We start from the raw sequence: 27,740 nt of genomic DNA on the forward strand, positions 1-27,740 counted from the left end.
TGTAATATGACATCATCAAGAAAGTTCTACAAAGTTTTAGAATGCAACGCTCCTTGGGTAACCCCACCCCTTTCGAATAATAACAGAAGCTACAGTGGCCTTCAAGGACAAGAACAATTCTAAATTTTAAACAATGCACCTGACATTGACATTCCAACTATGACACTTTCAAGATGGCGGCACTAGGCCTTGGTCCACAATATGCAGAAATATGGACATATATGAGACCCTTTCTAAGGGGAAAAAAATAATCCAAATTTTTTTTTTCAGCTATTATGCACTAAATTAAATGTACTTATGGATATTATAATTACTTTCTACTTTCTGCTAGGAAATAAAACCCAAAATTCTACATACTGCAGGTTTAAGATAGGAAGTTTCTGTAATCGGCCCCAGGGCATTCAGCCGATCTGCCCCCCACCTCTGGAACACCCTCCCATCTGACATCCGTAACTCTGACACTCTCTCCACTTTTAAGTCCCGTCTAAAAACACATATTTTTAAACTGACATATTCAATCTAGTTTATTGTCTCCCACCCATTTCACCCCACTTGTGTAAATTGTTTCAATGTATCTTTTTCTTGTGTTTTTTATGATTGTTGATTTTGTTTTTTAAACACTGCCCTGTAAGGTGACCTTGAGTGCTATGAAAGGCGCCCTCAAATAAAATGAATTATTATTATTATGTAGTAATATATGCCATGTGGCCATTGCTAAGACCCCTCTAAAAGACGGAGCCAAAAGTTTAACCAATATATCAACTAAGGCTTCCTTTGATATTTTTCCTTAGTGGTAGTTTGAATTTCAAATGAGTTTACGTGTCTTTATTATTATTATTATTATTATTATTATTATTATTATTATTATTATTATTATTATTATTATTATTATTATTATTATTATTATTATTATTATTATTATTATTATTATTATTATTATTATTAATAATAATAATATTGCCTAAACAGTGAGAAACATACCACTGTGTGTCTCTAGAAATGTGATTGTTTGTACAGCTGAACATTTGACCCGGACTTAAAATTATACAAAACAACAACGCTGCTAAATTCAAAATGTTCTCTTTTCAAATGTGAAGAATATGCAGCTTTTACTTTGAAGACAACACACACTATGTTTAATACTATTCCGTGCAGGTGTATGTGGGTGACTTTACAGAGCAACGAGGCGGAAGACGTCCATGCGGAAGACCTGATCAGTTGGACGCTATGGTTGGACGCCGAGCTGTTCTGCAGTGCAGTCTGGGAGCTGTCAATCGTTTCGCTTTGTATCCCTGCCCCTGGAAGCTACCGACGCGCTCATCTCTGTTTATTCAGACACTGCGGGACAATATTAAGATAACAATGAATATGTAGAATATGAACACCCCATTATCTGCTTCCAAAACCTCATTATCAAGGGACCTGACTTCAATGAACGGGTGACATCGGAGCCGGGCCCTGCATCTCCATCATTTAAACACCCTCCTACCAGCGTTAGCTAGCTCGCTGCTCGTATTATTGACGCTGTCAGCAGCCGTTTTAACCATATGTCCCGGACACATGATTGAATGACAGTTGCTGGTCCATATCTTAAAACGGTAAGCTTTTAAGTCATCTACCGTTTTTAACGTTACAATGTGCCATACCGTGTGGGTTACGTTAGCTGAAGTCACCTCACCTAGCTAGGGAAAAGGGAGCTGTTAGCTGCCTGTAAGTAACAAACGCTGTCTTTTTCTATTCGTTATACACACATTTAAAGTTCTGTAAGGGGTTCGTTAATATTTAGCAAATGTGGGTTCATTACTTTTCGTTTTGTGTATTTTCCAGCACAAACATTGTTTGTGTATTTTGGACGAGAGGTAAATGGGGAACGTACCTGCTCTGTCGTCACTGTGCTGTCGACACTTGACAGTTTTACTTAGGTGTGTTTACCTCGGTTAGAGAAAAACTGACAGCTGGCAAGAACCACGTCTCTCGCACACAACGTTAAACCCCACATTGCTATAATAAGTTGGCAAGTTAAACGCGTGTCAGACTCGTTTTTAGTTAGTCCCTGTCCACCTCCTTTAGATACTTTTCACGGTGGACATGTCGACCTGTCACCGCGGAAAAAGCACAGGTGTGATTAATAGCATCAATTAGTAATAGCTGCCCGCGCGCTTACTCATGTGGTTACCTGGGCAACGGTGCTGAGCTGTCATTTATGCTGTTAGCTGTACCTGTTCATTATTTGACAAGGCAAAAGGTCTAAGGTAAAAATAAGTCTATTGCCTCGCTTAGTGGGCAAAACGCTAAACAGAAATGCCACTCGGCTTCTCTAAATTTGTTGAGCTCCTCTTCAACGTGATGCACATATTATTCAAATATATATTGGGACATTAGCTTGGCCTACTAACCCTTTTCCATACAACTATTACACTCAGTAACTAAATGTCATAAGTCCTGTCATATTAGGTGTGTGTTCATGTGCTAGTAATGATGCGTATACACACACCAAAAGCATTTGGTGTGGATGCACCAACAGTTGTTAGCCTGCACTTCAAACTCTTATAAAAGAGAGGTAACTATAGAGTCGAACAGCCTGCCGCCTACTTATGTTTACAACATGTCTACAGTGAAATGGTCCATTGCCTAGCTTAGAGCGCAAAGCTTAGCCTACTACAATAATGTCATCACCAGCCGTGCTCATCTAATCATAAATGTAATGCCCTTAATATCAAAAGAGCACATACTATTGGGATAATAGTTTGGCCTCATATCCTTTCCTCCTCTCAAACTAACACTGAGTAACTAAAGGTCATAAGGCCTGTCATATAGGTGTGTTCATGTGCTTGTAAGCTAACCTACATTTACAACAGTTTATAGTCCAACAGTACTTGTGTTTACAATGGTAGCTAGCTTGTAGCATTTTACTGTGTGCTGCCAACAATAGCCCATTTCATGGTAAGTCTGTATTGACTGCCTCAGGACGTTAACTACCAAAATTAGACTCATCCCTCCTGTTCACCAGAAGCAGAAGTATGTTGTTTTATACGCCATTCCTTTTGAAATATGTTTTGGTTGCATAGCAGAAGTGACAGGAGATGCCTCGTGGGAAAGTGGATGACTCCTTGTCTTACCTAAACTATGCAGATACTTTTCTCCTGTGAGGTCATTCAATGAATAAGCATGTCGGTCATATTGCCTCTTTCCCAAACACTAAAAACAAAACAAAGATAGCAACGATAGATGGCAGCTCATGTCCCACTTTACTCCCCCTGATTTATATGACTCGATATACAGAAATAGCTCCAGTTGTATCCTGGCAAGACATCAGTCGACAAAGTTATTAGTCTGCCTGACAATGACTACACTTTAAGTCATAGTCGGTGTTGTTTCTTTTTCTTTTCACCTTCTATTGTTTCTCTCATCTCTTTTGTCTTTGATAGCAGGTGTGATGTACGTACGTGTGCCTGGTGTTTGACATTAGCGTAATAACCACCCAGGAGAATGAACGCTGAGGAAGTGGAGCTGCTCAGTGACTCCAAGTACAGGAACTATGTGGCAGCAGTGGACAAAGCCCTCAAGAACTTTGAGTACTCCAGTGAGTGGGCAGACCTCATCTCTGCCCTGGGCAAACTCAACAAGGTAAGGTTCTTTGACAGGCCCCCGCTTGACACACACTGTCCACCCACAAGTTGTTGGACAGAAGACAAATACATTATAAGTATGCACTGTATTAACAGACTGAATAATACATACAACTGCTATTGATCAAGATGGAACGTTTTCATGGCTACAAAAACGTCTGAATCAAACATTTAGCATTTTGTTTTGTGAGCCTCCGTTATTATGACGTGGGACCTAAAAAGTATGTTTTGCTGTTGTGGAGCTAAACATCCTGGTTGTTCCTCTGCTACCTGTGCATGACTCATATCCACCATGCTTTTTACATCCCGTCTCAGGTTTTGCAGAACAATGCAAAATACCAAGTGGTTCCCAAGAAGCTGACGATAGGCAAGCGGCTGGCCCAATGCCTCCACCCTGCCCTGCCCAGCGGGGTCCACCGCAAGGCCCTGGAAACATACGAGATCATCTTCAAGATCATTGGACCCAAGAGGCTGGCCAAGGACCTTTTTCTTTATAGGTGACACTTATTAGCTACACAGAAGGTTTTCAGCAACTGATTAAACATGCAGTCATCACTCACACATATTCTTTCATCACCACAGCTCTGGGCTCTTCCCTTTACTCTCCAATGCCGCCATGTCTGTAAAGCCTGTGCTGCTGGGCCTCTATGAGACCTACTACTTGCCCCTGGGAAAGACTCTGAAACCAGGTCTACAGGGGCTACTGACTGGGGTACTGCCAGGCCTGGAGGAGGGCTCCGAGTATTACGACAGGTGAGAGGAGAAGGGATGGAAAGAAAAACACCACAGATCTTAAAGTGCACTTTTGGACACTGGAACAGGCCATTAGGAGAAGGCCTTTCATAGCATAATGTGGGAAGGAATTGATTTCAGATTGTATGAATGATACATGAGCTGTATGAGTCACTGCAAGACTAATGTTACAAACTCAATACTCATCACAAGACTCCTGTCTCTTAAAGAAAACCTGCTTAGTTTTACACATTTAAACATGTTCATTGTTGGGTACAACTATGATAAGTGTTATTATTTTTTATATGTAGGAGTGAATGATATCTCAAAAATTAGTATTACAAAAAAGTGATTCCTCTCATTACTGCTACCATAATTACTCTCACTAGAGGGCGCTGTAGTTGCATATTATGTCAGGGTGCCATACAGTAAATGGCTGAGGCGGACTGCATCATAACACATGTTCATGGTAGACCTTGGAACTTGTTTTAGCAGTGACAGCAATGGTATAGCAGCTGAATTAATGAACAGCAGCTCTTTAAAATTGTGTCCCTATATACTTCACGAACACAATCCATAGAGGTCAACATGTAGACTGTCATATTGTTTTTTTAATTAAATACTACAAGTTATATTTTTTGTATCTGCCATTCATTATTTGAGTGTATTTTGCTTCTGTCAGATTGCCAAAGTAAACAGCACGTTGCATTAGTTTAATTACCTGCTCTTGTAATTTCCTTTCACTCTTTGTTGTTTCAGTAATTCAGTCACCACACCGAAGTCATTTCAGTTTCTGTGTATCTTAAAGCTATTCTAGACTTTAAAAAAAATAAAATCCACTGTCTTGTCAGCCTCAATAACAATTGCGATTTGAAAAATTCCTCTATTTTTACCAAATTAAATTTAGAGTTATGTATGTATAGATGCTGGAAATAGATTGTAGTCAGTAAGCTTAGGTGGCAAATTGAAGGTCTACAGTGAGAGCTCTACCTAACACTGGATAATGTATCGCTCTATCTGCTGCTCATATCTTTTGCCTACTTACAGATTACATGAGTGTGCTGTACGCTGTTAAGTGATGGTACACTAATTATAGAAGTCAGTGCTGCTGTGTGCTAAATGATCGTCTGTCTTTTCTTCATAGAACCAACACCCTGTTGGAGAAGGTGGCTGCAGCAGTGGAGCAGTCAGCCTTCTACAGTGCCTTGTGGGGCAGCATCCTGACCAGCCCTGCTGTGCGTCTTCCTGGAGTGTCCTTTGTTCTGCTGCACCTCAATCGCAAGCTCTCCATGGAGGACCAGCTCTATGTCATAGGCAGTGACATCGAGCTCATGGTACATCTCGCATCAAATTAATTAAGGACAGACTTCCGTGTCCCTGAGCAGAAAAAAGAACGTTGGCACACCTGAAAGTTCTACTTATTTACTACACAGCCTTCTTCCAAAACTTCAACTTAATTTAATTAATATTTCCATTATTATTCTTTACTATCAGTAAAATTTTACATTTGGAATAGAAGGAGGGGGGTTTTCACATTGTGGGTAAGTCTGAGCGAAAGGTGCTGTAAACTGTGAGATGAATGTCACTAGACAAAACAAATCCCAAGCGTTTTTCAGAAGTATGTCAACACACTCCCCCTATAAAAGTATATGGGTCATTTTATATACATAGGCATGAGCAATGTGTTTTACTGAGCGCATCTTTAACCCAGGATATGAGGAGCGTCATTAAGTCGGTTGAGTGGTTTAAAAAGTGTTGGTTCAAATGGTGTAAACAGTTTACTGTTGTATAATGTTCCACTTCATGCAATGTACACAGGCAGGTTTAATAGAGGTGTCTGTTCTCACCAGGTTGAGGCAGTCAGCACCTCAGTTCAGGACTCAAGCGTGCTAGTGCAGAGGAGCACGCTGGACCTGATCCTCTTCTGCTTTCCCTTCCATATGAGCCAGGTAAAGAAACTGGCTGAAACAACAGTAAAGCTGTATATAGCTATATAACTATTGTTGTAAATGTGTGTGTGTGTGTGTGTGTGTGTGTGTGTGTGTGTGTTGAAATGTTCTGCTCTGTTCTGTTACCTTCAGGCGACCCATCCTGACATGATCCGGATCCTGTCAGCAGCTCTGCATGTGGTTTTGAGAAGAGACATGTCCCTCAACCGCAGGCTCTACGCCTGGTTGTTGGGTGGGAAATGCACACACACACACACACACACACACTCAGACACACATACATACATACATACATACAGTTCTGACATTCAGACGCACCAGTTGTGCAGTTCTAGAGAGACTTTGACCATGGGATAAAATAAGCTGATTTTCATTTGGGGAAGTTGCTGTATGAATTCACACATGTATTGACCTTTAGTAGACATTGAACCATTCACAGCATAATCCAACAGGAATACAATAGTATTATTTATTATAATGAAAAGACATTGACTCAAAGGAGTTACAGACATTTTACATGGAGAATGGGGGAAACCTGATGAACAAACCCATACATTCACATTGTTCTGATGTCTGATTTGGCTATGTGTCTGCTCTGTTGAACATGCAATATACTTTTATCTGACTTTCTTTTCTTTTGCTTGCAACTCGCTGCGGATTAACATGCTGGTAAGTGGCTGTGTGGCTGAGGTGTATGTCATGTATGTACGTGTGTATGTACTGCATGTATGGATGTATGCTTATAATCAAGCTTACACTCTTCTCAAAAACAGCTTGCAGTGTGATGCAATATGTCATATTTATAGATAGATAAGAAGCAGATAATGAGTTGTAAGTCAGGGTTTTTTGGAAAGATGTATACTCATATGTTTTGTGTGGGCTCAGGACTGCCGTCACCAGCTATTTGGTTGACATTTTTTAACTGATTAATGATACTGAAAATTGGCACTACCTCTCAAAATATGGCAATTAGGACTTAACACAGAAGAAGAGGATTACCTGGAAGATACGGATAGGTTATCTCCATATTGATTGAATCTTCATTTGCTCCTCTTTGGACAAGTGCTTTACTTATATCTCTGGATATGCTGAGTGTTTATGCAATTCTAACTGTGTGTCCTTGTTTGTTTTAAAAGGCTTGGACAACAACGGGATGAAAACAGGCCCCCGCAGCACTCGTCAGAGCAACCCAGAGGAGCACGCTAGCCACTACTTCAACACCTTCTCCAAAGACATGCTAGTCCAGGTGAGGTGTCACGCTATTTGGAAATAGGTCACTGCGTGGTATAATATGTAAACTTAAACTTCCCAAAAAATCCGCCGTCTCCTGAGATCCAACGTGTAATTGTGTGACGTGGTGAAGTGTTTGTAGTAGTTGGGGTTCGTCCTCAGTTCAACAGATCTGGCCCCCCCCTGCCACAGTTTATCCAGACCCCCTTTAATCCTTCTTCACCCACAACATCTATGGGGTTTGCATATTTGTCCTCCTCTCTTCTCCTTTTCCCAGTAGCCTATCATTTGTTCTTTCAAAGACTTTTCACACACACACACACACAGAGAGACAAACTTGTATAATCTGTCCTTTGCCGCTCCAAACAGCCTTGTCCTTCGTGCCGTTCGACAAGCTCTGGTACTCCAGGGGTTGTAGCACAGAGCGACAAGGGGAAGCTTTGTTTTTGAAAGTGTTGTTTTGTTTTGTTTCCTCCTCACTTGCCATCTGCTCTAAGGTAGTTTGATGGAGCTCCCTCCATTGGGAGAAGGTCGGTACTACAGAGACCGTCTGTTCCCGCCTTCAACACATTATGTGACCGGCGAAGCGTGAAACACACACAGAAAGAGCAAAAATCAAAGGGGGTTCAATGGAAATATTAAATTGGTTCTATTTAAGAAACAAATATGAAAAGGGGATCAAAAACAAATGAATGTGCCCTCTGCTGTATCAAACGTGGCTCTAGAGTTTACATATTATGTTTTCTGAACTCTACTGTAATAGCGTTGTGTGCTTTGTGTTTGTTTGTTGTCAGGCCATGGTGGGGATCTTGCAGGGCAAAGCTCGCGGCGGCGAAGAGGAAAGCGTCCTCATGCACGACCTTAAGCCATTTCGCATCCTGATCAGTCTACTGGACAAACCAGAGCTTGGTAACTTCTAACCAGTCTATAAGTATTTACACAAAAGCGTGTCAACAATGATGCATATTACACACACGGCAACTAAATGTAACATATTCACTGAGTGTATACGCATGTGTGTCTCTCCAGGCCCAGCCATCCTAGAGGACGTTCTGATCGAGGTGTTCAGGACTCTACACACACAGTGCCGGACTGAGTTGGACCTCCAGAACCAGAGTCCATTCAGTAAAGACCAAACACACCTCAGCAGGTCAGTCAACTACAACACTTCCCCTTCTAATTTAGCTAACGATTTTAATTCATTCTTGATCTTATATAAGTAAAATGACAACATAGAAATATGAACACAAAAAAAATAATGAAAAATAGCCGGTAGTCAGAATTTGTGAATGTGAAATATACACACAAGATATTCAGTGAAAATTAATATTATTTTTCTTTCACACCAAATTTGAGTAATTTAGGATTTTTAAAATGTAACGATTTAAATGAGGTATTAACCACTAGCATTATAAGGGACCACGTTCATTTACTAATCCATACGAACTATGAGTAGCATGATGCTGATTTAAGCCTTCCTTTTCTCAGCAAACTACGAGAGAACAAAAAGACGGCGGAACTGATCAAAACGGCAAACCTCCTGTTCAACTCGTTTGAGCCGTACTACATGTGGGATTACATCGCTCGCTGGTTTGAGGAGTGCTGCAGGTTTGTTCTTCATAATTCTGAGTAAAAAAAAAACGGGGAGAACTTTTTATCAGAATCCCCTAAAATAAGCTTCTGTTGCAGGAGGACTGTAAACAGCAGCGCACATGCACCACGGCATGCTGGGAGCTCAGATCCCCCAGAGCTCTCACTGGTGGAGTTCTGTCAGCTCGTTGATTTCCTGCTGGATATTGTTTCCTTGGTGAGGCATCTATCTATCTATCTATCTATCTATCTATCTATCTATCTATCTATCTATCTATCTATCTATCTATCTATCTATCTATCTATCTATCTATCTATCTATCTATCTATCTATCTATCTGTCTGTCTGTCTGTCTGTCTGTCTGTCTGTCTGTCTGTCTGTCTGTCTGTCTGTCTGTCTGTCTGTCTGTCTGTCTGTCTGTCTGTCTGTCTGTCTGTCTGTCTGTCTGTCTGTCTGTCTGTCTGTCTGTCTGTCTGTCTGTCTGTCTGTCTGTCTGTCTGTCTGTCTGTCTGTCTGTCTGTCTGTCTGTCTGTCTGTCTGTCTGTCTGTCTGTCTGTCTGTCTGTCTGTCTGTCTGTCTATCTATCTATCTATCTATCTATCTATCTATCTTTCTGTCTTTAATTTTCTCTCTTTTTCATCCACTTTCTGTCCTTACTATTAATTCACTCTGCCTTTCTTTTACTGTTAAACTCTTTTACCCATTTGTTGATGTCCCTTTCTGTCTTTGTCATTATCCAGTCGTTCAATCTATCCTTCCATGATATTATTTTTCCCTTCCTTTTTATAGATTTCTGACTATCAGAATTTTCCTCTTTATTTTTCTATCTCTCTGCCACATTCTTCCTCTTCCTCCCGTCCCTTGTCTCCTGGCCTTTGCTTGGGCTTCCATCTCATTCTGTTCTTCAGTCCCTTATGGCTCACACACCTCCTTTCAAAATCCAGGGTCTTCCTTATAAGTAGCACTCACCCTCCATAAACGTTTGCAATTTGACGTCCGTGTTGTCAGATTTTTTGTCCGACTATTTTTTTAAACCAATTCTGGAATGTTATGGCCAACCTCGGGAGGTGTGTGTATGTCTGTACGTTGTTTCTCTCCCGTGTCTGTATACAGTACCTTTGCAATCTATACACAGGTTCAAAAATGTCTGTTTTTAGTTTCCCTGCTGATAATATTGTTTGCATCCTCTTTGAAATATGCTTGTCTGTACACTACAGTATTTCCAATCTGAATAGTTTGGAAATCCCTTACTCCTTTATTACCCTGTTAAAAGGCTTGTGTGGGTTGTGCACGTGCGTGCGTGTGTGTGTGCGTGTGTGTGTGCGCGCGTGTGTGCGTGCGTGTGTATGTGTGTGTGAGTGTATTTGTTTGAAAGAGCGAGTTCTGGGTGTTTGTTAGGGAGATCGGGAAAGTGTGTGTTTGTGCAAACCAAATGCTGTGTGGCCTGTGCTCTGCTTGCTCCTGTCTGTTCAAACTATCTGCTCTTTCTCCTTGAAGCCTACTAGAAGCATGAGGGTAATCTGCCAGGTAAAGTACTGCTCTTTCCTGCTTTTTCACCTCACCCTGCTTCACTGAGGCTATGATAACATTTCTGCAACGTCCTGCCAACATCCCCTCTTGTTCCCCCCCTGCTTTGAGTGATCATTTCACAACGGCTGACTGACATGTCATTTTAAATGCCACAAATGATCCAGCGGAAGGAGTGGGCTTATAACATTATTTACATTACATGTGGTGTAAACTTAACCCGGCTGTTTGGTGTGGATCTTGTGCAAATGAAATCTCTGCCCAGTGTGTATGTGTGCTTTATATTAAGCATGTATGCAATTATACACTATTGCATTGCTCACATATTTGTAAGAAATATGACTATTTTGATCTATTTCATCATGGTGTGATGCTCATATTATCATTTTTATTGTGTTTTTTTGTAAAAAAAAAATGTGTTTGTTGAGTCATAGTTAACTCAACTGAAACTGACGGTAGGAGATAACTTTTGTAATTCCACTGAAATTGAGACGGACATTATTTGTTAAAATCCGAATGTAATTAACATACAACGTGTTATTATAATATATATTAATACTTTGTATCAGTTGTTGAATAATTCATTATATTAAGGGCTTAATGTTTTACTTTAGATAACCAGCTGTAAAAAGGATAAGAATATCATTCTATGTAAATGTGTAATTAGGCAAATTCAATTAAGCAAACTGCATTACATGACAATTTATAGACTCCAATAAAAGTCAGTCAAACTCCAGCAGCACCAGCCTTAGTTAAGTCAAGAGCCTTAATTTCTACATTATCATGTTCCCCTCCCTCCAAATACCCAGCCAATGCACCTTTAATCCTCACTTGCCTTTTCCCCCCCCCGACATGTCCAGGAGACCTACATAGAGATCCAGACGGAGCATCTTCCTCAGCTGCTGCTGCGCATGGTAGCGGCTCTGACTGCTCACCTGCAGTCTCTGGGCCTGGGGGAGCTCACACACTGCCTCCGCCTCTGCTCCAAGATCCTCAGCAAAGTGCAGCCTCCTCTGGTGTCCCCTCTGACCCTGCCCGCTGGCCCCCGCACTCAGGGCCTTGCAAACTCCACCGCTAACAAGGAGGACAAACGAGTAAGAGAAAGCTATTCAAAATGTTTCCACAAAAACAAAGGGCAATGCTATAATCATTAGGGAATGAGAAATAGCAAGTTTTTGCTGTCACATTGATCAAGATAAGATCAGAGTATCTGTTCGCTTCAGTGGTTCAGTTTTAAATGAAAATTGTTCACACGCACCAAAACAGATGCCACTACTTTGCTGAACTTTGCTTTTGAAAACATTGCCAGTTGATAAGCCTGTCTTGATAAAAGCATGAGCCGTGTTTTTCTAGTCATAGCAAATCCCAGGTTGACCCCCGTCCCCTACAAGTTCTGCGTATGTCAGGCTCTGATGGTGTGCCCTGGTCCCTTAGCAGGGCCCTGTCCGGCCCTGGTTGGCTCCTGCCAGCCTCCAGCCCTGTGCTCCGGTTGGCTGGATGGTCCCATGACTGGCCCTGCCATCCCACACTCCCTCGACAGAAGGCATTTGAAGACTTGTACAGAACAAAATGATAGTTTGGCTGCCCTGATCTCTTCTGGTCCCTGTCCAGTAACCTGGCTGTTGAAGTGTTTAAGAGCTCAATGAGGCATGATTAGAAGTTGTGTCCCTCAGTTCAATGTAGTTCCACTAACCCTTAACCTGGCCCATGAGGGGCAGAAGTAGAAAGACAGAAGATAGTTAACCTACAGCTGAGCCCAGGCTGCCCTTTCTCTCAGGAAAGAGGAGTAGACTAGCATGTGATGCCTCTTGGGAGCATCATATCCATCAGAGTGGAAAACATTTCACATATATCCACTGAGTACTATAACGGTCCCACCCCCACCACCCCACCCTTAGGGGCATAGAGAGAACGTGCTCGCTAACGTGCCATCTGAGTCCAGGCTCCAGAATGTGCCTGCTGCCTCCATCCCAGGATGCCCTGGGGCTCCCAAAGGCTGACTGACAAAGAACTGAGAGAACTGAAGTCTGTCAGTGTGTCTGCAGCAGGATGGTAGCCTGGTGCACAGCTCAGTGTACACAAGTTCATGTGGTTAAACCCTACAGCTGTGCATACAGGCTCGCTGTAGAACGACCAGTGTACAGAACACAGCACAGTGCAGTGATGCTTAATGTTGTGAGACCTCTACTACTAGTGTACAGTACATTTACCAAATAGAAGTCATGTGACTGCATCACATTACAATTGAAGCTGGATGCAACAAAAAAAACTCAAACTATATATTGGCATAAAGCGTTGCTTGCAATTGCCTTATATAGTTTGAGATATTAAAGGGATGGATTTATCAATACTCAATTAAATGACTTACTGTGACACTTCATTGAACTGTGCCTTCATCAGGTTTAATATTGGTTGCACATCGGACTTTTCCTGCTATATATATAAAATATTGGTGAACGAAAGATCAAAAAAGAGTATTATGGTCACAAATTCTCTATAAGAATACACACAATCAATCTACACTTGGTATTATCCTAGCTCGCTCACTTCCTTATTCACCTGTGCTCCACTGTCCTCTCACAGGCTTTGCCCGCTACTCTGGAGCTAGCTGGAGCTTGCGGCGGGGAGGTGTTTGAGGACTTGGAAAACCCTAACAGCAGCTTATCCTCAGAAAGTGGCTTCACAGACTTCGTCCAGTACCAGGGAGACGGCCCAGAGGAGAAGGAGCGCACCCCTCAACCCAACCCTGCCGTCAGGACAGGCCGGAGCTCCTCTGGCCCGTCTCAGACCAAGCCTCTGGACAAACCCGTCATGCAGCGCTGCCTGGAACACTTCCAGCAGTTCCTCTCCAGACTCATCTCCTTGTACATCATCCCCGGGCGGGTGGACAGAGCTGACGGTGAGAGAGGCGAGGTCATGCCCTTGGTTTCAGAGAGCTCCCAGCACAGTGATCATATGGAGTCATGTTCAGAATCAGGGATGGTTCGGAGGGAGTGTGTCGCTGCCTTTACTGCTGCCTGCCAGCTCTTTCTGGAATGCTCCAGCTTCCCTGTCTACATTGCTGAGGGCAACCTCAAGTCTTCACCCACACAGGAAGAACAGCTCGGTAAGTTCAATTCAATTAAAGATGGAGACAGTGATTCTGGAGAACGCTTGGTCAAAATCACTTTTGGTCAAAATCAGTGAATAACTCCTCACGATCGCTACCAGTCAGTACTGTGTTTGCCTTTGAAATAAAACCTAGTATGTAAACTTAGGGTATGGAAACAATGGGGCCCACCGTAGCTAACAAAATGCTACGATCGTTGATTTATTCCAGTTTTTAATTCTTTAAATCCCCCCCTGCTTGAACACAGACAGTGAGCAGGTGCGTCTACCGGTGTGGCTGCAGACCCTGATGGATGCCTGCTGCCTGGCCAGTGACTTCAGCCTGCAGGGCGTGGCCATCTCTCTGCTCATGGACCTGGTGGGACTCACCCAGTCTGTGGCCATGGTGACAGCAGAGAGCGTGGCCTCAGACGGCAGCTCAGAGTCCGCCCAGCCCATGAGCCCCAGCCAGGGGCGAGTAGCTGTGGTCATCAGGCCTCCACTCACACAGGGAATCCTCAAGTACATCGCTGACAAGACCGACTTCTTCAAGGTGGAGATCTGGCTTGGAGTTACTTTTGAGCTATTGGTGGGCATTTGTTTTTGTGATGGTGTTCTTGACCCTGTTTGATCTCCCATCTTGTTTTCCTCAGAGTGTGGCTCTGATCCTATGGGGCCAGTTGAGTGAAGGAACACCTCAGCACCACCAACGCAGTGTGGAGCTCTTCTACCAGCTCCACAACCTGGTGCCCTCCTCCAGCATCTGTGAGGACGTCATCAGCCAGCAGCTCATGCACAGAGACAAGGTTCTTACAGTACAACATACCCATGAAATACACACAATATACAGCACAAGGACTCCATCACTCATTCTGCACACACACTGTCTCTCTTTGAAATCGATGCTGAAGCTCGTTTTTTTCTTTCAGAGAATTCGGCTGGAGGCGCACGTGAAGTTCTCGGTGCTGTGGCATTTGACGCGAGATTTGAACATGACCAAGTCATCTCCTTTTAATCGCACATTTGACAGGTAGGCTGGCCTCGTGACAATACTGTTTAGTTTATTTGGAAGGGAATTTCCATTATGACGGTTGAATTTTGTAATACTTTTTCACTGTCATTTTAATGTTTTCCTCCTCTCAACACCTTTTCCCTTTGTCCTTCAGATCTCTTTTCATCATGCTGGACTGTCTGAGTTATTGGGATCCGTGCACTAGCGCCGTTGGTCGAGCGTGGCTGAATCAGGTCCTCCAGAGACATGACATCGCTCGGGTTTTAGAACCTCTGCTCCTGGTTCTGCTCCACCCCAAGACACACAGAGTATCCATCCAGAGGGTACAGGCCCAGCGCCACTGGACCCAGGCCTTCCCTGAACCGCCTGAACAGGAGCCACCTGAACCCCTTTACACCAGGGACTCTGGCTTCTCAGACAGTAAGCAATGGCCATTAAAGCTCACATTATGCTCATTGTCAGGTTTACAATTGTAATTTGGGTTTCTACTAGAAACCGTTTTTCATGGCGTAGTGTCAAAAAAAACTTTATATTTCCTATCACAGGTGAGAAAAGGTTGTTTTTCTGATACTTTAAAAGTCTACAGTCACACCGAGTCTAATATATTTCAATTAATTTAATTTTGTATTAAAAAAAAAAAAAAAAAAAAAAGAGCAAGTATGACACATTAAACAAATACACATAACACCAAATAACACAAAGTATAACTTTCTTAAACAATATTTATAAAATAAATGTATAAATAAATGCCAAAGCTTATTTATTACCACCCCTCAGTCAACTGCTCATGATTATCTGATATGAATTTATCAGCTTTAAACAAGTATTTACACAATGTGCATCAAATTATTTATATTTATACAATAGTATACTATTTACAAAAAAATTACAAAGCATTAAACATTTTTTGACCTTAATGTTATTTATGTTGAAAAACCATGGAAACCATTTTGCATAATAGGTGACCTTTAAATATTTGTTTTTGTTTTAGTAGTTGTTACAGTTTCCCTTTTTGTATGTGGTTTGTTTCCATATTAACTCCAAACAATAAAAACATCTTGAAGCAATTCCCTGTTTATGTAAAACCCCTCTTTCTTTCATTAGACTTTGGTCAGATCCAAGGGGATAGGATGGCACGCGACGACTTCCGAGGCCTAGTGATGGGGGACATGGAGCCGTTCTGTCTGACCGTCAACCCTTTGAGTGACAGCCTGTCCTTACTGAGCCTGAGCAGTGAGAACTTGCATCTAGCTGGGGAATATCAACCTGTCGACCAACAGGGGGAGCCACACAGCTCTGAATCCAGCGGTTCTCATTCGTCCACAGTGGAAAACTGCAGCTTTGAGGAAGTAGATGGTGTCAACTGCACAGTCAACGGCTCAGAGCAACAGCCTGGTTCTACAGATGACACATGTGAGGACTCTGTGGAGGAGGTAGTGTCCTCTGTTATTAAAGAGCTGATAGACAGGGTTTTGAGTTTGGTAGACGAGGGGTCTCTTGAAGTCTCAACTCCCCAAGAAAACTGGCCCCAGACAGACACAGACAGCACTTCCTCAGACACATCCACTGGGCTCCGTCTGGACTCTGGCCCTCCTCTCAACCCCAACCACCAGACTCTGCCTGAGATGCTTGCAGGAGGGACCCTGGATTTCTTCTCCGTTACATCGGCCGATATATCCACAGAGGAGCAGCACAGAGAAGGCATCACTCGTCACAGTTCGTCCCCTTCCATCATCACATTACCCGACGTCTCTGACCCGTCCACTCCCGACCACAACCTGCAGGTGGACGACCTCCAGGCCCGCAAACGTAGCCACAGCAGCACCCAGCTCAGCCTCAAAGGGAAGATCATGGAGAGGCTGGCCAATGACAAATATCCCGGAGCCAAGCCCAAGGTCAAGAAGGCCAAGAGGAAAGAGGAGGAGAGGCAGAGGAAGCTACTGGCCAGTCAAGCCGAGAAACTGCGCCCGCCCAGCATCTTCTTCGGGGACAGCCTGGACCTGGAGAACTGGTACAGCTGCGGCGAGGGCGAGGTGTCGGAGATAGAGAGCGACACAGGCTCTCCCAGTGGGGGTTCAGTAGGCACCGTGGGGGGGGTCAGCAACGTCACGGGGCGCAGACCCTCCTCCGCCCCACCACCTCGCTTTAACATCCACCCTCTCTACCAGCACGTCCTGCTCTACCTCCAGCTGTACGACTCCTCCCGGGCCCTCCACGCCCTGTCTGCCATCGCCGCCATGCTGAGAGCCGCTCCCTCGGGCTTCGTGAGCGCCATCTCCACCACCAGCATCAACAACACCTACACTCCACAGCTCTCCCTGCTCCAGAACCTGCTGGCCCGACACAGGGTCTCCGTCATGGGCAAAGACTTCTACTGCCCCATCCCCCAGGACTCCCACTCCCACTCCTTCCGCAGCGCCATGTACCTGGAGATCATCATCTCGCTCTGCCTCTACTTCCTCAGGAGCTACTACTCAGCCCACCTGGTGTCGGGCCAGCAGGACCTGGCAGGGAACCGGGCCATGCAGCTGACCAGTGTGGAGGTCCTAACTCTTCTATTCAGCGAGCTGGTCAAGGTGACGGACAGCTCGGCTAAGGGATTCGCTAGTTTCATCAGCGACGTCCTGTCTAAGTGCAAAGTCCAGAAGGTGGTTCTCCATTGCCTGCTCTCCTCTATATTCAGCGCCCAGAAGTGGCATGAGCAGCGGGGGGCAGGGGTCAACATGGCCACTGTGGAAGAAGGTCTTTCAGAGGACAGTGTTATCAACCTATCAGAAGACCAGATAGACAGCTGCAGCGCCGTCCAGTCACAGCTGCTCAGACTGCTTCAGAGCCTGGTCGTCCTGGAGCACAGGGTCTTGCTCCCGGCAGAAGAAGGAGGAGAAGGAGTGTCTGTGGGAGGAGTGGCAGGAGGTGCGGGGACCGGAGGAGGTCCTGGGGCCGGCTTTGAGATCATAGGTGGCGAAGTGGAGCACGTCAACCCTCAGCAGCCGATGACATCACTGCAGTACCTCCACGGACAGCCAATCACGGCCCAGGGAATGTTCCTGTGTGCGGTGATCCGGGCGCTGCATCAGCACCACGCGTGTAAGATGCACCCCCAGTGGATAGGCCTCATCACAGCCACCCTGCCTTACATGGGCAGGGTGCTGAGGAGGGTGGTGGCCTCAGTCACCCTGCAGCTGTGCAGGAACCTGGACAATCTCCTCCAGCAGTACCGCTACGAGACCGGGATCACCGACACCAGGTATTAACACCTAGCATGTTTTGTTCTGATGAGCTATACTAATGCCTAATTTCCACCGAGCTGTACAGTTCAGTTTGGTATGGTACGTCATGCATCTGTTTGCATTGCCAGCCCACTGTCAAAAGTTTGGAAGGGTACCAAAATAAGCGTACCGTGCCATACCTATTTGTGTCACCCTTTTGTTTCATATCTGTTTCAAAAGGTCTCATTGTTGATGGGTCATCATATGAAGAATAATATTTATGCAAATGTACTGCCTGTCTGAATATTGTACCTAGATGTAGAGTCGTTTAACATATTAATACAAACTCTACATCTAGTTATTATATTCATACAGGCAGTACAATGCAATTAAATGCTAAGCAGAGTTTGGACACCAGATGGCCCTCTATACCAGAGGATGTAATGGCTTTCTTATACATCATCCATCTTTCGGATGTACCTACTGTGATTGACCTTCAGTCTTTAATATTTGCATAGAAAATAATAAAGTAACATAAATTGAAAAGGATGCATAGATTAAACTGCATATTCTCTCTATATCGTCTAGACCCCAGTGGATGGCTCTCTGCATCCCTCCTGACCTGATTCTGACAGTGCTGGAGGGGGTGACGGCCATCATCCATTACTGTCTGCTGGATCCCACTTCTCAGTATCACCAGGTGAGGGCGCCATGCACCAACAGTTTACTGCTTATTGCTTTTCCATTTCTCAGAAATGTTTCAACCTCTACAAAGTCTTGTTTATATAGCATATATCAAGATATCTGTTTTATTTTTATTTTTTCTTGCATAATAGAATAAAAGCACTGACAGTCTGACTGTATATTCTGCCTCTCAGTTACAAGTGAGTGTTGACCAGAAGCACCTGGCTGAGGCGCGGTCAGGCATCCTGTCCATCCTCCACACCATCATGTCTTCCGTCACCATGCTGTGGAGCGTCCTGCACCAGGCCGACAGCTCAGACAAGCCCGCCGCCGCCTCAGCTGCCTCTACCTCCAACATCAACCTGGGCTCCACCAAGGTACACAGAGCGCAACATGAATTCTTTATCAGACACTCGATAGCATAGTGTTTGCAGGTCCTGGTCAGTCCAGATGAGATGATAATTAGTTGTTTGCCAGTTTGCCTTTTTCATAATTTAAAGGTAGAGTCAGTGATTCTGGAAAATACTAGTCAAAATCACCCCTTTCTTTCAAAATCTGTAAATATCTCCTCATGATCTGCTACCTTTCCAAGAAAATCCAGTGTCTATACGCAGCCTAGGCTCTGTGAATGTTGCTAGCTACTGTGGGCGCCCTGTACGTTCCGCTTGTTAACATACCAGTTTACAGAGCCTAGGTTGTGTATTTACACCAGATGTATTTTAAACACACGCACAGTATGGACAGGTAGTGGATTGTGAAAAGATGTTCACTGATTTTGACAAAAATTGATTTTGACAACCATTGTCTCCAGAATCGCTGACTCCACCTTTAACGCATATCTTGTTGAAAATGATGATGAAAGTATTACTACACTAATATATTTCACTTGGCTCACAAATTATTTCAAATGACCTCAAATGTCTCCTGCAGCCCTTGCCAGCGGTCAGTAATAAGACACGCATCTGTAGTATGCAGCGTTCATGGCAAAGTGAAAATCAGTCCAAGAGCAAATGTAAACAAGTGGGCAGACTGACCTAAAATGCTCTAAAGAGAAAGTATTTTAACTCCACGCATAATACTTTGATTACTGGTTTCCAAAGAAAGAGCAACATTGCACTACAGGCACTGAAGGACTTATTTTCAGCAATTATAGCTCTGTGTTCGTCTGCAAGTAGATATTAGCTTTAGCCAGATGATGATGGTTTTTCCGGAGCTGGCTTGGTAATGTCATTTTCACTGAGATAATAGTGATATTTTTACCCTGTACAGAACATAGTTTGTTATTGTTACTGGCCCTGTGTCCCTGCAGGAGGAATAATTAAAGGCCTAAAAACCTTAAATTGTTTTTGCAACTAACTCCCATGCATTGCCAGTTTGAGCATTTCATATTGGACTGAGTACACAGACCTTAACAGCAGCTCAACTGTAATTCAGATGATGTTTATTTTATCTCAGGATAAATGTGGAAGTTAGCATGGCGTACATATGTGAAAATTAAATGTGTTTCTGTCTTGCGATTTGAGGAAATTCTACAGTTCGATTTACTTCTTGCGTTCAGTAATGTTATTCCTTATACAATATATTGCAAAATGCACTGATAGATATTTAAAGGGTGTATAGTTACAGGAATGACTTACAGAGATTGTTTTCATAATAAGTTATGAGCTGCTTAGGTCTAATCTACTGTTACTTTGCTTAAATCTATAGAACCTCCGGCAGCAAATCCTGGAGCTGCTGGGTCCAATCTCCATGAATCATGGCGCTCACTTCATGGCAGCAATTGCCTATGTTTGGAATGAGAGGAAACAGGTCAAAACTCCAGTCAGAAATAAGGTGGGTGTTCTAACAACTTGTGGATACTTTTTCTTTATTCTCTCACCATTGTTGTTCTCAAAAGAATGCCCATAAAGCATGTATCTGTCAAATAGAATTTTGGAATCTTGTATCCATGTCTGTCAGGTGATTCCTTTAGCCAGTGAAGAGCAGCTGTTACTGGTAGAGCTGGTGCGTTCGGTTAGCGCCATGCGCACTGAGACGGTCATGCAGACGGTCAAAGAGGTGCTGAAGCAGCCGCCTGCCATTGCAAAGGACAAGGTTGGTGTTTGTTTCAGGAGTCCATTAGCTTAAATGATTTGACCGGACCCCCATCACAATTTCCCTTATAAGGAGGCTATCAGTCACTGTAGAACTGTAGGCTGTACATAATAATTCATTATTTTTTCAATGTTCCTTACAGAAGCACCTCTCTTTGGAGGTCTGTATGCTGCAATTCTTCTATGCCTATGTCCAGAGGTGAGTCCACCACTTCCAAACAGCAGTATATACAGTATTTAAACTATAGCTATTGTTATTTAATGTAAATGATATAGGCCCCATTTTGTTTCAAAGCTTTTACTTTGCCTTCATGATTGTGGCCTGTTTATGTCATAGGATCCCTGCTGCCAGTTTAGTAGATAGCTGGCCATCCCTGCTGGCACTGCTGAAGGACTCCGTACCATTAGGCCTGCCTGCCCCCGGACAGTTTCTTATACTAGGGTTAGTTTCTTTTCTTTCTCTACTGTTATTTTTTACTCATTATAATACTGTGTGCATATTAGTGGGTATAGTCACAGCATGTATCAGAATCGACCAGTCCTTAAAGATGGCACATTGCTTCACTTCCACATTACATTCTTTAACTTATTTATCAGTTCTCCCTTTCTTTTTGTTTTTTCCAGAGTTCTTAATGAGTTCATTTTGAAGAATCCCAATCTGGAGAGCAAGAAGGACCAACGGGAGCTGCAGGTAATTACTGAAACCACGTTGACTCTTACTCAACCCGCAAACTGTATTTCATCCCTTCCCTTCCCTTCCCTTCCCTTTTTTTCATCTTATGACAAGTCTTACATTTGTTTCACACACAATCAACGTACATAATTATAGAGAAATCCAAAGTGCAATAATATAGCTGAACATGACTGAAGTGACTAATGAATGAATGTGTTCAGGATGTGACCCATAAAGTGGTGGAGGCCATCGGGACCATAGCAGGCTCCTCTCTGGAGCAAACCACGTGGCTGAGGAGGAACCTGGAGGTGAAGGCCTCTCCTCAGATCGTTGTGGATGGAAACAACCTGGAAACTGATGTAGAAGGTGTGTTTCTATCAAGTTTCCAATGAAGAGCGTGTCTATTTCATTGGATATTTGCTGCAGAATATAACAACTGGTATCACAGTAAACACACTAAAATCTGTATATCTGTATGGGTGCTATGGTGTAATATGATATACAGTAGCACAAGCATGACATTCAAGTCGAAATGTGCCCAACCTATGTCTGCTGTGCATGTTGACAGTAGCTATTGTAAGTTATTTCAAACTCTAGTGTAAATATATCGTACATCTTCTCTCTCCTGGCATATGATTATTCAATTCAACACTTAGTCCATATCAGTTGTTTGTGATGTAGGAGTAGTTAGTTAAGCAGGCAGCTTGGACACTTACCTTCTTAGTATTTGTTTTCAGGGCGCTATGTATTTTGGCAAGAGAAAGATAATTTGTGTGTAAATACCAGTGATGTATTTAATTTCATGGTGTAATGTTATCTGGCTAAATCAAGTGGGAAAACTAATCTGAAAGTGAGATACTAGAACATCAAAATATGCTCCTGTTAACATGCACTACAAAATGCACGTGAAATGGGAATATGTTCAGCAGGCTTCAGCATGGCAGTATTAATACCTTGCCACTATGCAGCCTCTGCCTCGGCTGCTGCTAATGTTTGCTATGTGTGTGTGTCTGTATGTGTGTTTTGTAGATTTAATGCTCACAGTGATGGAGGCCTCCAGCTTCACTCCATCAGTGTACAGCGTGCACGCCCTCACACTGTTGGCCGAGGTAAAACACACTCACGTCTCTGTGGCCCTGACAGTTATTTCTATAGTTCATCTTGATTTTGTCTCAAGCTGCTCTCAATCACATTTTACCAGCAGCGTGTATCAGGAATGTTTATGCCTGTTGCTGTCAGGATTCAGGAACAGCTCTGCAGTACCCTAACACTCTTCTTCTGAGCTCCTTATAGCTAATTCATCCATCGACCCCACTCCTGCTTCAATTATTATTAACCCACAAATCAATGTTCTGGACTTACTGTGGTACTGTGAATGAGCTGAGCAGAACAATTGAAATCACTGGCTTTTTTTTTAGCTCCAGGTGGAGCTAGTTATTTAGATGCTGCCTGTGTTTCACTGCTGTTTGCAGCTTTATTGATTACTGGGTGTATTCATGGCAATATATCAACATAATGCTGCAGTTGAGCTTGTCATACCGATGTTTGGTGCAGTTACATGGTGCATATCCTGTACATGATTTTCCAGCTGCAAAATTGCAGTAGTTCAATGTTAAGAGATGACGTGCTACTTTCTACTGTTATTTTGGAGAAATGTCATTCAGTGTTGCCATGGTGACTAACAACAGGTGTAAGACTGACGTAAATGAATGGTGTCTTAATTTGTCAGGTGCTGGCTCATCTGTTGGACATGGTGTTCTACAGTGATGAGAAGGAGAGAGTGATCCCACTGCTGGTTAATATCATGCACTACGTAGTGCCCTACCTCCGCAACCACAGGTGGGGATCAACTTTTTACTACTTTCTGGGTTTCTTTTTCAACGTTGTTCTCACGGATATTTCTTCTCCAAATGTGAAACTAAGTCCTAGCTGATCTTCTGCATGTTTAATGTTTCCTGTTTGCTCCCTGGCAGTGCTCACAACGCCCCCAGCTACCGGGCCTGCATCCAACTGCTGAGCAGCCTAAGTGGGTATCAGTACACCCGCCGCGCCTGGAAGAAAGAGGCCTTCGACCTCTTCATGGACCACACCTTCTTCCAGATGGATTCCTCCTGCGTCAGCCAGTGAGTAGGAGAGGAGAGTTGACTTTGTGTGGGCGATACCACTTTTACAGCTGGTGTTAACATGTAGCCCAGGTCTTTACACGGAGAGAAAAAAAAATTATATATATGACTAAAGATGCATTTAAGACCCTGACATCCTAAACCAGCTAATACACAGTGATGGAGCTCCTGTAGTTGTATCTTTTTCTTCCAAACTGTTAAGAGTGTATCCTTCAGGTTGAGTGTATCCTTGTAAAAAAGAAGGTCCAGTATTTATATTTTATGTTTTCTATATTACACTTCATTTAGAACACTAATGGCTTATCATTTTACTACCACATCAATTTGCTACAGGAAAAACTTTTTTATCTGAAAATCCAACCACAGTGTAATCAAGGGAAAAGCTTGGCTATTGTTTAGATTTATTTTATTAGATATGTGTATTAAGGAGGAAGCAAGACGATGTGTTTCCTCTCAGTTAGAGAGAAATAACAGTATACATGTTGTTGTGAAAATAGAGGACAGTCTTAGCATTCTGAAAATGTACAAATAGGAACCTAAGGGACTCCAGAGAAACATTCTGAAGTGTCAATACATGTTTTTCCTGCATTACTTTGGAAGTTGTTTTGAAGATGTTATTGCCACATATAAGTGGGCTGTGTTTGTGGAATGTTAGTCTAACGTCACCAACGTTTTCCTAATTTTCAGCTGGAGAGCAATCATTGACCACTTGATGACTCATGACAAGACCACATTCAGAGACCTCATGAGTAAGCTTTATGATTTTATGAATAGATGTAGTTACAGACCATTTATCAGATAATCTTTTTCTTTCTGACATTTTCCAGCAGAATAAAACCTGCATCCTGAAAACAAAATGCTTTAGTCAAGTCTAATCCATTTTATTTGATCAATATATAGATCATTAATACCTAACTAATAATGACTGTGTGTGTGTGTGTGTGTGTGTGTGTGTGTGTGTGTGTGTGTGTGTGTGTATCCCTTTAGCCCGAGTGGCTGTAGCCCAGAGCAGCTCTCTCAGTCTATTCACTAACAGAGACGCTGAGCTGGAGCAGAGAGCCATGCTGCTCAAACGCCTGGCCTTTACTATCTACAGCAGTGAAGTGGACCAGTACCAGAAATACCTGCCAGATATACAAGGTAAACAAAACATACTGTACGTGTATTGATTTTGTAGCGAGGGCTGGGAGATTACATTTGATTTCAATGTCGATCACCATTTTGTCTCCTCTCGATCATGAAAACAAGATGATCCAAATAAAATGATCATTGTGCCGCACGCTGTGGCGTGAAGGTTTTTTACTGTGTGGTAAATGCAGCGAACCCTTCCATCAACTGTGTGCCCCGCTCCACCCTAGCCCCAAAGCCGAAACAGTGTTCAGCTCATGCTGAGATGGTAGCAGAAAGCCACAGTGTGTATTGACGTGTTTTGAAAAACTTCTAGAAGAAGGCAGAAAGGTGGCCTTTGTTAGAGAAGAAAGGTAACACTAGTTCTACACTTTGAGGACTCTGACTTGGTACAGACTAAAATACTGTGCAAGATGTGTCAAGTGATCGTGTCTGCACTAGAAAGACAAGTCCAATTTAATTAATAAATCAGAAAATATGACCACGCAATAAAGGGGAAAAAATGATGACGATAATGACGGGCCAATCGGGCAGCATCGTTAGTTAAGGCCGGAGGCATGCGTCGTTTAGACAGCCGCCCTTCACTATAATGCACTGCGGGAAACCCTGGTGTCAAAGGAACATTTTGGTTTATTTTAACCTGGTGTAGGGAAATGAGGACTTGTGGAAGGCAATCTATATCTGAGCAAGCTGTGCAGACCTCATACAACTTGACAAAGAAACCCAGTTGTAACATAATAAGGACAGCTGCCTGAGGTTTATTAACCTACATGTTTCACCAATGTTCACTGTGCAAAGACTTGAAGGTTTGTGGTTTGTGTGTGCAGAGCGTCTGGTGGAGAGCCTGCGTCTGCCTCAGGTGCCCATCCTCCATGCTCAGGTCTTCCTGTTCTTCAGAGTGCTGCTGCTGCGTATGTCCCCTCAACACCTCACCTCACTGTGGCCCACCATGATCACTGAACTGGTGAGAACCACATCGCAAACACTATAGTCTTTCTCACTCGCTTGCTACACCATCATGACTTTCTTTAGGTATTTCACTCTTCTACTCACACACTCATTCAGCCTCTACTTCCCTGCAGGTCCAGGTGTTTCTTCTGATGGAGCAGGAGTTAACAGCAGATGAGGACATAACAAGGTACATTATCTGTTGATATTACAAACTGGATTGCAGCGTTATGCGAGCATAATGCATGTCTTCCCCCCTGTGTTCCATGGCTGATGCATCCCCTGTTGTCTCTCTCTAGGACGTCAGGGCCGTCTGTGGCTGGACTGGAAACCACCTATTCTGGTGGCAACGGCTTCTCCACCTCCTACAACAGCCAGCGCTGGCTCAACCTCTATCTGTCTGCCTGCAAACTGCTGGATCTGGCCTTGGCCCTGCCTCCTGAGAGCCTGCCTCAGTTCCAAATGTCAGTACAGACACCTTTTGGTCTCAATAGGCATTACATGTGATCGCCTTGGATTGGGCAATCAGTAACTGACATAATATGGAATGGATGAATGCAGCGGGAATCATTTGCGATGACAATTTAAAATGGTTACCCAATATCAGTACGTGGACTGCATAAGAATATTATTTCATATTATTTCTAAGTGAGTCCTGCCTCATTACCTCCTTAGGTACCGCTGGGCCTTCATCCCAGAGGCTTCAGATGATTCAGGGTTGGAGGTGAGACGTCAGGGAACTCACCAGAGAGAGTTTAAACCCTACGTGGTCCGACTGGCAAAGCTGCTGAGGAAACGAGCCAAGGTATCTCACTCTCACTCACTCTGTCCACACAAGGCTGTTCAATGGTGGAGACAAATTACTGTAACTTACAAAGAGTATGTTCAGGGAAACACTTATTCAAGGACCCATTTCACCCATGATGCATTGCCTCCACCTGAAGGATAGCACATTATTTCACTTTTACCAATTTGTTATCTTTGGCATACTGAGACATACAGTGGAGCTGAGGGCTTAATCAACTTTGTGTCAACTCTTTTGGCGATGGCCTTAATTGAGCAGAAATTTAAAAAAGTCATGCGCTATAGCTTTAAGAGATAAATGCTAAAAATATGATCTTCATTTTTAATGCATTTCTTTCTCTCATAGAAAAACCCAGAGGAGGACTTCTCCACCCAAACCCTCACCTGGGAGCCGGGTCACCTGATGCTGACGCTCTACGTGATCCGTAACATGGAGCAGCTGCTGCCCTTCTTCAACCTGCTCAGTCAGGTGTTCAACAGCAAGGCAAGCAGCCGCTCAGGTTCCACCTACACCAACAACCCCGCAGACGGCTCCATGCCAGGGCACAAGGAGGGACACAAACTGGAGAGCCAGAAGGTCTTCTGGAGTCGAGCTCGACAGAACATCGAGGAGATGGTGGAGAAAGACTTTTTAGAAGGCCTTATCAAGACGTGAGAACAACAACAGAGGGGAGGGACGGGGACTAACCTATTACTGATCAACACTAGTGAAAAAAACCTCAACTTGTACATTGAAGAAAACAAAGGGAACACAAATGGGGACAAATAGTTTGTACATTTTTTGTATTTATAATGATTATTTTACTTTTCGAAAAAGCTATGGTATTTAATTTTAATTATTTGTACATATGGAGCATCTTTGATGACTGACTTTTAACATTTCATGTGAGTCCTTTTGGACTAAGTGAAGATGCTGTGCCATTCCATATCGATGTGACTTAATAAAGATTTCTAATGGAAAGGTTACACGTGCTCTGTCACTGTCTTCCAAACGCATTTACAATTCAGCGATTCTAATCCAGAACACTTTTTATCAAAATAAGTGAATATCTACTCAATGTCTGCTACCTGTCCATACTCCATGTGTTGAAAAAATAGTCTGGTGTTTCTACACAACCAAGTCTTCGTAAACAGGCGTGTATACAAAGACAGTCAGACCGAGCCCATCAACACTTCTCCAACCAATCAGCTACTGGTGTCGTTTGTGACTATAGTCACAAAAAATACTAACTAGACAGGTTGTTAGTGACGACTGTTGTTGCCAGGCAAGGTGTGTTAGGGTGAGGAGCCTCTGCAGGAGCACAAAGGGAGGTGAGTTCAA

The 27,740-nt window shown here is 43.3% G+C and overlaps 1 protein-coding gene across 3 annotated transcripts; it reads left to right on the plus strand.

The window, feature by feature from the left end:
• The first annotated feature begins 1,277 nt into the window (after positions 1–1,277).
• dop1a (DOP1 leucine zipper like protein A) lies at positions 1,278–27,349 on the plus strand. Of its 3 annotated transcripts, none has more exons than XM_080040080.1 (37): positions 1,278–1,598; positions 3,429–3,627; positions 3,945–4,126; positions 4,212–4,382; positions 5,506–5,695; positions 6,212–6,310; positions 6,443–6,542; positions 7,447–7,556; positions 8,335–8,449; positions 8,570–8,690; positions 9,029–9,148; positions 9,230–9,347; positions 11,519–11,752; positions 13,242–13,764; positions 14,015–14,298; positions 14,399–14,551; positions 14,675–14,775; positions 14,912–15,177; positions 15,862–18,004; positions 18,555–18,666; positions 18,845–19,027; positions 20,358–20,483; positions 20,610–20,744; positions 20,887–20,942; positions 21,081–21,185; positions 21,368–21,434; positions 21,638–21,782; positions 22,446–22,525; positions 23,146–23,255; positions 23,390–23,539; positions 24,227–24,288; positions 24,527–24,679; positions 25,495–25,631; positions 25,750–25,805; positions 25,915–26,079; positions 26,291–26,420; positions 26,766–27,349. In XM_080040080.1, exons 2-37 carry the CDS (start codon positions 3,490–3,492, stop codon positions 27,072–27,074), a joined length of 7,449 nt encoding a protein of 2,482 aa, XP_079896206.1. In that variant the 5' UTR covers positions 1,278–1,598; positions 3,429–3,489; the 3' UTR covers positions 27,075–27,349. The 3 variants fall into 3 exon arrangements, 2 of the variants coding, with proteins under 2 accessions (XP_079896206.1, XP_079896207.1); XM_080040081.1 differs by having other exon boundaries at positions 3,432–3,627; XR_013845170.1 differs by lacking the exons at positions 22,446–22,525; positions 24,227–24,288; positions 24,527–24,679; ... (3 more) ...; positions 26,291–26,420; positions 26,766–27,349 and having other exon boundaries at positions 23,390–23,529.
• Positions 27,350–27,740: the final 391 nt, after the last annotated feature.

This window comes from Ammodytes marinus (assembly GCF_949987685.1).
Source record: "Ammodytes marinus genome assembly, chromosome: 13".
NCBI classification, from domain to species: Eukaryota; Metazoa; Chordata; class Actinopteri; order Uranoscopiformes; family Ammodytidae; genus Ammodytes; species Ammodytes marinus.

Coding starts and splice junctions, on each gene's coding strand:
- dop1a (XM_080040080.1), top strand. CDS start 3,490: ATGAACGCTGAGGAAGTGGAGCTGCTCAGTGACTCCAAGTACAGGAAC. Junction 14,299..14,398: donor ACAAGACCGACTTCTTCAAG/GTGGAGATCTGG, acceptor TGTTTTCCTCAG/AGTGTGGCTCTGATCCTATG. Junction 25,806..25,914: donor GCAGATGAGGACATAACAAG/GTACATTATCTG, acceptor GTCTCTCTCTAG/GACGTCAGGGCCGTCTGTGG.